This window comes from Pteropus alecto, unplaced genomic scaffold (genome assembly GCF_000325575.1).
Source record: "Pteropus alecto unplaced genomic scaffold, ASM32557v1 scaffold86, whole genome shotgun sequence".
NCBI lineage: Eukaryota > Metazoa > Chordata > Mammalia > Chiroptera > Pteropodidae > Pteropus > Pteropus alecto.
Genome location: NW_006442109.1, coordinates 6,583,324 through 6,598,161, shown reverse-complemented (window position 1 = coordinate 6,598,161; position 14,838 = coordinate 6,583,324). Strand labels below are relative to the sequence as shown.

Below are 14,838 nucleotides of genomic sequence, written 5' to 3'. Positions count from 1 at the left end.
AATCTTGAAGGTGTTGGACCATGGCAGTGGAGAAATACAAGGCTAGACAGGGGGAAATTCACTGTATGGGAGCATCGTCCCGTGACAAGGGACAGTGCTCTCATGCAATTTCTGACAAGGACACTTGGTAATCTCTAGTAGAGACCGAGCACCTGACCATAGGACATCAGGTGATTATGTGATCCAGAGCTGCCCTTGTGAACTGGGTAATAGAGATCCACTGTCACAAGACCGCATGGATGCAACAGCAACCCACTGTACTATGATAACTATACATTTGTGATCAGACTCGAGCATATCCAGAGGGAACAAGCAAGTTACAAAAAAAGGTGGCCTAGCCTCCCATGTCATCCACTATGTTGCACTGTCACCTTTCCTTCAACTTACATGTATGGTGCAATGGGAGTTTCCAAGTAATGGAGGAGAAAAACCCCAAGTCCAGCTCACAGGTGGATCAGCTCATTATGTTGGCGCCAGTTGAAAATGGTCTGCCACCACTACAGCTGCGCTTGGCAGAGGCTTTGAAGGACAGTGATGAAAGAGAATCTTCCCACTGAGCAGAGCTACAAGCCATACACTTGATGGTTCACTTTGCATGGAGGAAGAAATGCACGGACCTATGGGTAGTGTCAGATAACTTGTCTTGTAGTTAAAAGTCTGGAAGGAACAAGATTAAAAGATCATTTGGAGAAAAGGCATAAATTGTACTTGTGGGAATGAGCACAGAGCTTGAGGATTTTGGGGTCTCGTACTACTGTGTCATACTACTGCAGAGGAAGCATTGAGCAACCAGGCAGAGGATATGTTTTCTGGTGGGTATCAGCCTTCTCTGTCCTTAGGCACCCCAGTGTTTGTGTAATCAACCCATGAACAGGGTGGCTACAGCTGTAGGAATGGTGGTGATACAGGGCCCAATAGCACTGGCTTTTTCTCTCCAAGGCTGATTTAGTTACTGCGGCTGCTGTGCACCCAACCTCCAGTAGCAAAAACTGATACTGAGGTACCAACATGCATGGTGCTTTAGGGAGACCAGCGGCTACCTGGAGGGGGTAGCAATTTGTCCTTACTGAAACTGATACTAACTCTAGATATGGGTTTCAATTTTCCTGCCTGCATCACAATCAAGGGCTTAGCGAATGCCTGCTTTACTGGCATGGGAGTGCACACATTAGACCAAGGCACCCATTTTACAGCAAAGAAGGCATGACAATTAGCACATGGCCATGGGATCCACTGGTTCTATTATACACTTCATCGCCTACAACCAGCCAGCTTAATGGAATGATAGAATCAGTTACCCAGCCCTTCGGGGGTACATGCACTAAACCAGTAACCACCACATGGTGCTGTGTTTTCAGTAGCTAATCTGCGGGCCTGGGAACCAGGAGTGGTAGTAGGATTGGACTCTTTCATCGGCGCTCCCAGGGATCCACCTGTGGAAATCGTGCTTTCTATACCCAGTATTCTCTCACATTTGCAGAGCTTAATGCGTAAATGATAAGCCATTGGAAAAAAATCCAAATGTCCACTAATAGATGATTAATTAAATAAACTGTAGGACTTTATAGTACATTGAAATGATAAAACGGTGCACAGCTATTAAAAAGAATAAGATATATCTATGTGTTGACTGGAAAGATATCCAAGATATATTGTTAAATGTAAAAATTACAGAATAGCATATACGATATGATAGCATTTGTGTCTGTGTCTTAAAAAGAAATATATATCTTTGTACAAGCACGGAAATCCTCCGGAATGACATATGAGGGACTGTGGTTGTTTAGGGGGACAGAGATGGAGAGTGAAGGGCAAGGTAGGTTTCCTATTCATTTACATTCTTTTGTACCTTCAGTTTTTTTCTTACATAAGCATATATTACTTTACTATACCAATAGTTTTAAAATGATCTCTTCACTGTATTATAAAACCAAGATAGATATATTTAAATTAGTTTCAGAGAGTTAGTTAATAGAACGGCCTTGCAGGGGAGCTATTTTCATCATTTAAAAAGCTATTTAATTATTACCACCATCTCCAGCCTAGAGGGAAATATTCTGCATCTATCATTCTTTAACACTCTCTTTTGGTAAAGGAAAGCTGCTTTGATCCCACATTTCTTTAAAATGCCAAGATGGTAGATACCCTGGCTAATGTTTTGTTTGGGGGACTGCTAGAGAAAGAAAGAGTGAGACACATGGAGTGGAAGAGTACTGAAAAAGCTGGAATCAGGGGTGGAGAGGTGGAGAGGGAAGGCTGAAGTTTGTTTATTTTGGGTTTGCTGTAGACAACACGGATGGAACGGAATGTGCCAGGCTGGTCCTCTGTCCAGATACCTGGGCTGTGATCTCTTCTGGATTCCTCTTTAGACTCAGCACAGGCTAAGGATGTGCACAGTGGATGTTCGTTCTGTTTTATTGTGACTAATAAAGTATATGAAAAGTACCAGGAAAGAAGCAATAGTACAAATGTGATCAAAATGAAAATTAACAATGACATAGCCAAAAACTAATGCAGCAAGGTACCGATGGTTATAAAACATACTATTTGTTTGGTTTTTTTACATATGGTCGATAGCATCAGTTGTTTTAGAAACTCACCTTTCATTATTCTAACAAAAAAAAAGAAAAGAATAAAGTTCAAAGATTTTCAACCTGGCAATTATATCCAACAGCATTTTTACCACTGTGCTTTTAAAGTTAATAAGTAATAACGAAGTTTAATAATTAGTAAGAAAACATGCCTGTTGGAAGCAAATTTGTGGCCTAAAACATCAATCTTGCCAAATAAGAAGGTGAATTAAAACATTAAAAAAATTTAAAGTGAAAGACACAAGCCTGGCCCATTTAAAAATTTTTCCATTCCATATAAAAAGTACTACCTTCTAGAGTGGTTTGACTATTCTCTAATAATTATGTGTAACACAGGTTGTCTACCTATAAATTTTATTTGCTGGAAATAAAAATAATTTGATTGGAGAAAAAGCAACAGCAAAATTTATTTTTTGTCACTGCGCATTATAAAATCACTTTTTCTGCGTCCTCCTGCTCTATGATATTTTATTTTTCTAGAGTATAAGGTGTGTGGCAGGATGTGTGTGGGAGCATTTAGGGCACTGACAGGTGGTGGTATGTGCTTAATCTCCTTACAAACTGGGTGTCTTTAAGAATGTAATGAATCACCTTGTTGATTCCTGCTTCTTTTGTTCCTGAAGTATTTATGTGGCAGCTTTATTACTTAGGAGTTCACTATAAAGCAGGAATACAATCTTTCTAGATAAACACATTATGAGCGAAGGCAAAAAATCTTCTAATAAACAAATAAAAGTCTGTTACTATTTGCAGTTAGTATGTTATCTGGTAAAAATAAAATTAAACAGGTCTCCACTTGTTGAACAAATAAGGAGAGATGATGATAAGTGAACTGTTTGGTTTCTATCATTGTGGGCAAGGGAATGCTCTGCTTTGTCTTCTATGCCGTTGACAACCAGTTTCCATAAACTCTAAACATCTACCTACATATTAGTAATGGATAGAGTGGGGCAGATCTACCAGTCTCTAATGAGAACATCTGCATATAATGAAAAATGTATAATTGAGTGGCCCAAAACTGAGCCTGGAAGCCAAATGCTGTCTGCAGATGTGCTTGGTCTGGCTTGAATGGTGTTTAAAAATTTTTTTTAATTACTTGTCAGTGCTTTCAAGTCAGATTTCATTCTCAATAAAAGGATGTGGGGCTCCTTGGAAAAATGGCTGATTCCAGAGATGAGGAAGGATGAGCCTGGAACATTTTGTTGTATAAATAGTAAAGAACTACTCAAGGAATGATGGGTATCTGTCAGGACAGAGGAGCTGGACCCAAGGAGCCCCAAGTGGCCAAACATGTGCAATTAGAGAATCAAGAAGAATGACAGTGATGGTTTGTAACATGTTGAATAATAACAGTAAAAAAATCCATGCATTCATAGTGAGACTAAAAAGTTTATGTATCAAGTATGGGGCGGTAGTAAAAGAAAACTCTTTTTTTTACAGAAAAATTATAACTAATTAATATAGAAAGAATTATTGACAATCACTTTATGATAACTGGTTATAACTGATTGAGGCAAGGCTCGTTGGGTGAAAATCATTGGGGAACAAGGCAGTCACATAGTTTGAAATTATAACCCCACAGATTACTTATTAATTGTAAAGGAGAAAATGTTTCTTTACAATTGAGAAATATGGCAAACCCATATTAACCATGAGATTAAACTGAAAGCACCAATTATGGGACAAACTGACATTATGTACCTCCTGATGAGAACTAGTGTGATGGACACATCCTCGCCTACGTAGTGTTCTTGCTGAAAACATTTACCCTGTATCAAGTGATGTGGAAATAGCCAGACAACCTCTATTGAGGCACATTCTGCAAAAGCATGCTTCAAAAATGCCAATATCATGACAGACCAAAAAAGAATTAAAAAGTTGAGGAACTGATTAAAGGAGTACTTAAGACACATGACAACTAATGCAATGTATGGTCATTGATTATAGACCATGGGTTTAAAGTGTAGATAGATGGATGATAGAGAGATAGACAGATGGATATAGATATAATTATACATAATTATATAACTATTATTGGGACAATATGAGAAATTTGAGCACAGACTGTATGTTAGATAATAGTATTGAGTCAACGATGAATTTCTTGAGTGTTGAAATCATATCGTGGTTACATAGAAGAATGTCTTTGTTCTAGGAGATTCATGCTGCATACTTAGGGAAATGATTCAGCCAAAAAGTGTGAGACAGAAAGGAAATAAAGACTTCTAAGAACTGATTAATGCAACCAGTTAAGAATACGTAGGTAGTCATTGTGTTATTTCCACTTCTAGATATTTTGAAATATTTCTCAAAACAAAAAGTTATGGAGGGAAAACCCAGGAGAGTTCACATAAAATTCTGATTTCTTGTTTTGTTTTGTTTTGTTCTGTTTCTTAAGAAAGACTTAGAAACTCTAGCCCCCTGGGATTGCAGTCTGTGGAGCTGAGCAGTGGCCACCCACTTTACACAAGACACAAAGTCTCCAGTTTGCCTTAGTCTCCACTTCTCCATTTTGTCTTTCATTCAGCCTGCTTTACTTGTTTGTTCCCAGTGGGATCTCTGTAGACATTTGAATTTATAATCTCATATAAACCGTGACACAGAATTCTGAGCATGGCTAAAAGGACTTATAGAAATGTGCTACTAATCCATTTCTGCAAGCCAATGAAACAATTTAAAGAGGAGGGACCTAGAAATTAGTACCAATTGGCAACAGCAGGACTAAATTCTTAAGATGTCACAGGATTTCCCATTGAGATTTTATTGAGCTGGGAAATATTATTCAACTAGTATTGGAGAAATATTCCTTCAACTAATATTGAGGGAGCAGAAACCTTTAAAATTATGGAAGTTCTAATAGGCTTGTAATGCTAAGGAGGATTTACATGGTGTTCTGTTAGTGTGTAGTGGAATAGGGCCTGGCACAAGAACACATGGAATTAAGCACTTAAGTGCTTTGGATAACAGGGAACCTTGACAGTTATACTTCCCACTGCACGTTACCATCACCAGAATGGTAATTTGACCAACGCTATTTCTGGTCTGATATTTTAAAGCAGTGCTCTTGGGAGAGACTATGTGATGTGCTTCCCTCCAGTGCCTCTTTGGTACTAGCACCCATGTTTAAATCCTACCTTTCTGCCTTCCCACCTGTGTTTCTCTCTCCTTTGCCACTGCACTTTTTGACCCTCTACTTTCCTGCCCGTGCATCCTTAAGGTGGCTTGACTTCTGTTAGATGTTTGCCTCGAAAACACTGCTCTCCTCAGCAAAGAGTCAGTGAAGCAATGCCAAACAGAGACATAAATCACGGCGATAAGGTGGGCCAGGTTCCAGGCGGCACCAGGTTCCAGGTTCCAAGGTCACCCAACAGCTACGAGCCAGATTAGAAACTGCAATTCCTAACTGTGGCTCCTGTCCCCATGCAGTCACGCAGCCCACAGCCTCACTGGAAGGTTACTGAAAGTGAGGAGATGGTAGGAAAAAAGGAGATGCTCTGAACATTCAGTGGGCTGTTACTATTCATGACTAATTAAAGTCAAATAAGAGCATGTTTCTGGCACAAAGTATATACTCAACATTCTCACTTTCCCATATGGATCTTTTTTCCATCTGTTTTACATATAGTCTCCTAATCACCTCCCAATGAAATTTTAATACCACAAATAAACTGTTTATCTGCATATGTACTATTTGTATATCTGTGCTTTGCACATTAAAAAAGTTAAGACTTTTTTCCCTGCTCCCAAGAACCAATTTTAATCCTTTTGGGGGTGACGTGTGTGTTAAGTGCCATTGATTCGGCTCCAAGTCCTGTTGACCCTATGAATGACTGACATCCATAATGTCTTTGTCCTCAACAGCCCTGCTTGGCTCCTAGACTCATGCCCATGGCTTCTTTTATGGAGTCATGCCATCTCATATTTGGTCTTTCTCTTTTCCAGCTGTGCTCTATTTTTCCTGGCATTATTGTCTTTTCCAAAGAACCCCGCCTTCTCATGATGTGCCCGAAGTAGGACTGCTTCAGTTTTGTCACTTATGCCTCCAGCGGTACCTCAGGCTTAATTTGCTCTAGTATTCACTTGTTCATTTTTCTGGCAGTCCACGGTATCTGTAGAGCTCTCTTCCAACACCGTATTTCAAATGAATCAATTTTCTTTCCTATCAAGCTTCCTCACTGTCCAACTTTCCCATCTGTACGTAGTTATTGGGAACATGAGGGTGTGGATGATCTTAGCCTTGGTCTCTAACGTCACATCTTTGCTCTTAGTGATCTTTCCTAATTCTTCCATTGCTGCTTTTCCGAGTCTCAGACTTCTCTTGATTTCTTGGCTATTGTCTCCATTTGGATTAATGACTGAACCAAGGTAAGCAAAATATTTAACAATTTCAATGTCTTCATTGTGTATTTCTTCTGTAGTCATGATTTTTGTCTTCTTGATGTGCAAATGCAGTCCTGCTTTGTCACTTTCTCCTTTCGCTTTCATTAGAAGTCGGTTCAAATCATTGCTACTTTCTGCCGGTAAGATGGTATCATCCGCATATCTTAAGTGATCCTGTTCTCTATTAGAATTCTTGCACTTTATTGTAATGTTTATAGTAAAGTTTAAAATGGACATTTCTCCCTATACTTATTCTCATCTTTGTTGGTGGCAAACCATAACTCTTTGCCTTATTAAATAATTTATGGGGTTTTTGAATGAGAGTTGGAAAGAACTGTTATCCCAGTAAGAATCTGCACCCAAGCTTCCAAAGAAGCCGTGAGTGCCGCAGCTAAGGCCCTGCTAGAGCAAGGGCAGGATAAACCTTGAAGACCAGTCATTAGGAGACTTCAGAGTGTGATGTGTGATGTGTGATGTGTGGTGTAATGTGATGGTTCCGATGTATAAGAGCATGGATTTGGGGACAGATAAAAAGAACTGTGTCTGCATTCTAACTTACTAACCAGGAGGCCACATATTGTTATCCCATTTTGCATTTGTAAAATAGGATAACAATACTCACCTTCTAAGATTGTGTAAGTGTGATTCGTGCATTCTAGGTAATAATCTATGGCACTTTACCCAAGTCTACTGGGTGACCAAATGGCAACATGTGATTCCGTCTCCTTGTTCTCATTTTTCCTGTCTTTCAGAGGGTGGTTTGTCCCACACAATGTCCTAGCTGCTGCTTTCAGCCTTTGATATTGGTCTGATCTACTCTAAGGTTCCCTGTGTCATCTGCCACACTGTTGTAGGTCTGCACAAGCACCTCATAGTGGCACTGTCCTGTCCTTCACCTCAACTCCTCTAGGAGAATCTACTCTTTCCACCATTGGAATTCTTTGCTTCCTCTTCCAATAGTTCTACCATTTTCATTCCACAGAGAGAGGGTTCAGCATCATAGAGCCTTGGGATTTTAGAAATATAATATGGTTGTTCTTGGTTGACTGGTTTGTGTTTGTTTTGAACCACATGGCTCTTCTCTTGCTGGACACATAGTTATTCCCCTGAGGGTTGGGTTGCGTTCAAGTACAGTCACCTGCTTTATGCAGAAATAGTGCCCACTTCCCATCATAGGGCCTGTGATGACTCCAGCCTACCATGCCAGTCTTCTTGATTTAAGATGATTTTCTTTGAGAAGTTTCGTCTCTCTCCATAATCTGGTTTCTGTCATGACCACCCCACTTCCCATCCAAAGTGTCTTATGTGTTTGAACCCTACTTATGAAAGGGTTGAATTCTTTCTTGTAGGGTTCATGGGTCATATGCAAATCAGAAAATTTTGTACATCCTGGTAGAAGTTCCATATCCGTAGTTTAGAGATAGCTGTGGGTCCTGTTACATAAAGATTAAGGATAGTGTCTGTAAAGAACCTAGTAACATTCCAAATAAAATAAGAGGTAGCCTAATCTCCCAGCTGGTCCCTGAATTGGTATTTTATTTATGCTATTAGAGCTGTTTTTGGTCATAGTCCAAATTAGTAACTCAAGGTCATGGCTCCAGTAGTTCTTTCTCTCCAACAGCATCATTTTCTCTTTACTGGATTAAAATCATCGGCATACAAACACACTTATTTCTCCCATATTAAAAACAGCAACAACGAAACCTCTCTTGACTCCACATTCTTCCAAGTTCCTGCTACCCCATTTCTCGCTTGCTTTTATAATAAAATTCCTCAAACAAGTTGTCTATATCACCATCTCCACTTTGCTCCTCTCATTCTCCTGACTCTTCTCTGATGGTTTCATTCTTACCACTAAAACTCAAACATCTCTTGTCAAGATTTCAGATGACCCTTATAATTTCAAAGCCAAAGGGTAATTCTAAGTATGTACTTACTAATGGTGACCTTTGACACCACTGACCAACCCCTCGTTCTTGAAACACTTTCTTCACTAAGCTTTTAAGAAAACTGCTCTTGGGATTTTCCTATCTCATCAAACGGCCCTTCTTGCCTCCCTTGCTGGTTCCTTTCCATCTTCCTGACCCCCAGATGCTGGAGTTCTAGGGTTCAGCCTTTGTTACTGTCCTCTCCATTCCCTCTGGTGACTCAGTCTTTTGGCTTTAAATACCATTGCTATACCAATGCCTTCCAACTTTACATCTGCAACCTGGACTTTACCCTGAATGCCAGACTTGTATATTTAATTGCCTACTTTACAGTTTCCTTGGATTTGCATCTCGAACCTAACATATCTAAAATAGAACTCTTCATTTCCTTTCTCCAAATTTGCACGTGGGTCTCCCTTCATTCTTCCAGTTACTCAGGTCAAGAACTTTCATTCTTGATTCTTCATCCAACCATCAGATTCCTGTGTGCTCTTCTCTCAGAATCAATCTAGAATCTGACCACTTCCACTGCTACCACTCTGATCCAAACTCCATCACCTCACACCTGGATTACTCCAAAAATCCTTCCAAATGATCTTTCTGCTTGTGGGGCTGGAGCAACCAGCAGCTAGAGAAATCCTTCTAGGATATGTCATGCCAAGGTATCCCTCTGCTCAAAACCCTCTGACGGCTCCCATCTCATTCAAAGTAAAATCCATAGGCCCTACCATGGTCCACGAGGCCCTGATGTCTGATGCTCTTACCTCTCTAACTTCACCTCTTGTGACCCTCACTCTTACTTACTGTACTCCAGACACAACAGTCTATATTATCCTCCTAGGACATACCAGAACACGTGTATAACACATCTCTTGATCCTGCCATGGAGCCTTCGAACTTACTATTCCATCTGCCTGGAATGCTTGTCCCTGGTTAGCTGCATGAGTCATCCCTTTGCATTTCCTTCCAGTGTCTCTTCAAATGTCATTTATCAGAAAGGCTTTTCCTAACCACCCTATATAAAAAAGCAAGCCCCTTTTTTTTTTTCCCTCCTTATCCTGTTTTATTTTTCACCACTGGAAACATAATTGTTTATTTACTCTCAGTCTCTCCTCATCCGTGAGGGCAGGAACCCAGAACAGTGCCTGGTACATGGCAGGAGTTCTGTAAAAACTTGCCCAATGAACACGTCAACTATATTATGCATAGGTATCTCATCAAAACACTGACTGAAAATATTGAATTCTTCCCTTTTTTTCCTACAATGGAAAATGAGTTTGAGAAAGAGTAGGATAGCTACTTTGAGCTCAGGTATTGCAGTGTAATGTTATTACTGTCACTAGACTGGAACTTAATTTTGTTCTTAAAGTAGAGTAAGAGCTGGCTAATTTTATCTAGAGCAATTGTTTATTTTTTAAAAAGCCTAATTATGTAACCTAGAAAAACTGTGATTCGAAATTAAAACATTAAAAGGTTAACTACAGTAGGACCTTTTGGTGAAGAGTGAATTATATTTAGTCTAGGAAGCAATTTATTAGTACAAATACTGAATCTGTCTCACAAAACTGTCACTTTTTTTCCCCAAACGACATGAAATAATACTTTTTAAAGTGTTTCAAACTTTCAGATAAATGTCTTCTAAGAATATTAGCAAAACAGATTTCTTGATAATAATTGTCATCTTCAAAAGCCTTTCCTAATGGATAGCTACGCCTTCATATAGGTTTTCACACCAAGAATGGGAAGAATTATAGATGTGCTGCCTTAAAAATTACACAACTGATTGCTGGACAATTCATTTCCATGATCTTATCTGCTTAAGAAGAAACAAATACAATTTTTAAAAGAGTCCATAGCAACTTTTGGGAGTTGCTTTTAATTGTTAAATAAACAGTTTAAAAAACATGCACAAAAGGACTTCTCTGAGGATGCATATAGGTCCAATTCTATTATAAAATCCAAGGGACCATTACATTCTTTCGTAGTACTAGTATTTTGTTGTATCAGATATAGGTCCTATTAAGTAGGACATTACTTGACCTGGAGAATCCTTTCATTCCTAGATATAGTACTTTCATGAGATTTAGGCTGCACAAAACAAATGATATCACCATTTTCATCAATAGAGAGTGAACTGACAAAAATAAGGACAATGATGAACAGACAGACACACGATTATACATATACACTTACACGCACCAGAGAAATGTATATATATAAATGTTATATATAGTTATCAACTTCTCTTTGTTGGGAAGACCGCTTTTTTCTAAAACTGTGTCCTTCCTAGACTTTTAATATTAAAATGTCCTTTTTTATGAAGTGATAGTGACAATACTTGTTTTTTTTAAAATGCTGATAACCTTATCTCAATTTGCAAAAAAAATTTTTTTTTTTTAATTTTACTCGTCCATGAAATCCAAAACTCCACAAATAACAGTTTTCTAATTAAAAAAAAAATCTTCGCTAGTTTCCCTTCTTTTCAGGAGAAAGTCAAACTCCATACCCCGGCATTCAAGGCCTTCTACATCTGGTCTTGACCTATTTTTCTAGCTTTCCTTATCATAATGGGAGCAGTCACAGGGTCAGCCCCTGCCTGTCCTCACCTGCTTTGGCTAAGGTCACTGGGGTACCTCAGCCTCATTTCTCCTGACTTTTAGTTCTCACCTGCTTTGGCTAAGGTCACTGGAGTACCTCAGCCTCATTCCTCCTGGCTCCTAGTTTCTGACCTTAACAGGGAGAGACCATTAAAAGCCACAGCTCAGTGAAGGATATGCAAGGAAAACCTTAAAAACTCAAATTCACTGAGTCGCTGAGCTGCAACCTCTCTGTGGGCCCACAAGCTCATGGCTTGGTATTCCTCCTTCCCCTGGGCACTGAAGCTCTGCCTTCAATTCCACCTCAGATGGGGGCCTAAAACATTTGCCTATACCTCAACAATTTCTTGTTTTCAGGGGCTACAACATGTACCCTGCAGTCAGGCTCCAAACCTCAAAGGCCATCTGGGACCAAAATGCAGCTATGTGCTAACCATCACATCCCAGGGCCAGACCTGTATTGCAGGAAATTCCTTACACCCTATTCCACTGGACTCTGGCTTTTTTCCCTTCCCTTCTCTCTCCAGCCTCTTAGTACCTAGCAGGCATCTTGGCCAAGGCTTTGGGGTTATTACCTGTGCTCCCTCAATATACTGCTTTCCACTTACGCACCTTCACCTAGGATAGACTGTCTGCCTTGAATATCTTATCTCTCATTCCATGACTCCCTAAACATCTCAAAGTCTAGCTCAAATGTGCCTCCAAACACTTTATTTTCATTATTCGATAAGCCGTTAGAGGCTTCTTGCCTGGCATGGGGACACAAGATAAATGACACAGGCCCTGTCCATTAGAAACCCAGTCTACCAGGAGTGAGAGCCGAGGGGAAATTCATCTCATTTCCCTTCCATGAATTATGCGCCTGAAAGATAGGGTCGTATAACTTTGTATAAACATTGTTTTAGGCACAATGGGGCTCCATAAGTATTTACTGAGTAAATTAATGAAGAAAATGTGACTTTATTTAATATATCCTCAATTCATTTATTCAACAAATAAGTACCCATTATTTGTTAGGAATATCACAGAATTCTGAAATGTTAGGAGTTAAAGTGACAGACTCTAACGAAATCTAGGCTCATCACCTCCTGTAGATCAGGAGAGTGGGGTGCTGTGTGCCTTGAAATCAGGCTCCTGTGCACACGACTCTGCCTTTTAGAGCATGTCGATATTCAGTTATTCAACAAAATACATCTGACTTCCTAATTTATTGGCAGCACCTACCCTTTCCAAGAGTTTTTTTTTTAAATAATTTTATCTATCCGACAATACCATTTATTGGAGGCCTACTACGCACCAGGTAGTTAGTTGATAGATACAAAGGGGAGGTTCTCATCCCACAAGAACTCAATTAATTCAGTGAGCTACACTTGTAAACGCAGTATTGCTAAAGAGTGATGAGAGGTTTCAGCGAGGCATTCACAGGTGACCTTCAGAATCAGAAAGAAACAAACAGATGTTCTTCTTCTTCTTTTTTTTTTTTAATAAATGCACCCTTTGAAATATAATTTTCACCTTTTCCTCTAGGAATAGCCTGATAAAGTGAAAAACTGCCTATCAGCCCAAGAGAAATGATGAGAACCTCTCCCTGTGTAAAGAGGGCAGGGAGGGTAGAGCGGGTCCAGGGTCCAGGCGGTGTGATAGGTAAACACTGCTGGTCTCACCAGCACTTAGGGAAAGGGTAGTAGTGGTTTGGAAGTGTCTTAGAATAGATAACATCTTGCTGGTAAAGAACATTCTAAACTCAAATTGAGAAAGTGTTCCCATTACCCACCCACTTAAATTTATCCAAAGCCTGCTACTTCGCATTCAGGGTCCTTATCCAGAGACAACCCACATACTCAAGTCATGGAGAAAAGAAGGCTTTTCTGGAGAAAATGGAGACGCAGGAATAAGAAAAAATCCGAGTGTCCCACTCATCTCCTACAAGGTTGCTCTTTCCTTCTCATGTAGTTAGTTACACACATCAGAACACAGAAGCCCTGACTATTTGAAACCGAGTTCACCACCACTGCTTTCATTACATGTCACATTCTACCTTGATGTTTGGGTTTCAGTTTCACAGAAATTCAGAAAGGAAGGCTCTTTACATTAGAGGAAAAAATAGTTTCAGCCTATAATAAACAAACCCTCCCCGCCCTCCCCCCCATTATGGCCTCCTATGGTTAACTAATAAAATTGTAAAAGTGATCATTTCACTTCTTTGAAAAGAATCCTTCTCAAGACAGGGCATGATGATGCTCAGCGGTAGATAAGTGTGAGGTGTAATGAAAACCTGTCAGCTTCCTAGTGGTTTGAAAACAGGTGAATGACTAATTCTCTTAATATACTGAGAACATCAACAGAAGATAGCCTTGAAGTTTAAAAATCGTGAATGCTAGCAAATGAGTTGTCGTAAGTTCTTATACTATCAAAGATGATGGCTCTCAAAGAACCAGACCTACAAGTTACATGAAAGAGAAGCTATGGAAAGAAAATGAAAATATCCCACAGCATCTCCGAAAGTGAACAGCACCTTGCCCTGAATTTATGTCTCTGCTTTCTAGTTCATTTTATAAGTGGTGACTTGTGCACAGATGTCCCAATTATATCACAGGACAAAAGTCCATGAAGAAAGGAGAAGCAACCAGATCTCAAGGCATTATTTAACATAATATGATTCACTTCAATTTTTTAATCCTTGAAAATTCATTTGAAAGAAATCCATTACCTTGAGCATTCGGATTTCTCGAAGGGCGATTTTCTTTATGACAGGGTCGTCTTCTGATTCCAGAAACCGCTTGATAGCCACAATCTGACCCGTGTCCCTGTTTCTGCATTTGAAAACAACTCCATAGGATCCTTCGCCAATTTTCCCAATTTTTTCATACTTCTCCATCACAGAGGAATAAATCTTCTTAAAATGGATCTTCACATAGTTCGAAAATGTCGCCTATAAAATACTGGCATAAACTGCACTAGAGCTCTACTCAACGATGGTTTTTGTCAAGGACCTAGAACAGAAGAACGGCACTAGTTAAAGAATTAGGAATTGACCCATGTCTTTAAAACCTCGCCCCTCAGCAGTGGCAACGCGACCAAGGATAGCAGCCTAAAGTTAGCTGCCTTCGGTAACTCAAGGTTATATACCCTGCAAGTTAAAATGTAACCCGTCATGCTAAAACGAACCGAGTTGTAAGATAATCTGTCTTTTGAATGTTATAGTCCATCCGATCTAAGACATATGAGCTGGTGGAGGACGGGGAAGGCTAAGGGCTTCCCCGGTTCTAATTTCGGGTCTGATTTCCAGGTGGCAAGAAGACACCCGCGGGGGCGGCAGCGAGGCCCGGGCAGGGCGGCGAC

The 14,838-nt window shown here is 39.8% G+C and overlaps 1 protein-coding gene across 2 annotated transcripts in view; it reads right to left on the bottom strand.

Annotated features, from left to right (window-relative positions):
* Positions 1 to 14,814, bottom strand: part of CDKL1 (cyclin dependent kinase like 1) — a 49,050-nt gene extending 34,236 nt beyond the window's left edge. Inside the window, exon 1 of one of the 2 annotated variants that reach the window (XR_003042679.1) lies at positions 14,207 to 14,814. Coding sequence is in view for 1 of the 2 variants with exons in the window: in XM_025038900.1 (XP_024894668.1) it covers positions 14,207 to 14,374 (168 nt within the window). In the remaining variant the exon portion in view is untranslated. The remainder of the gene's footprint in view (positions 1 to 14,206) is intronic. The other variant, XM_025038900.1, reaches the window with a different exon arrangement.
* Positions 14,815 to 14,838: the final 24 nt, after the last annotated feature.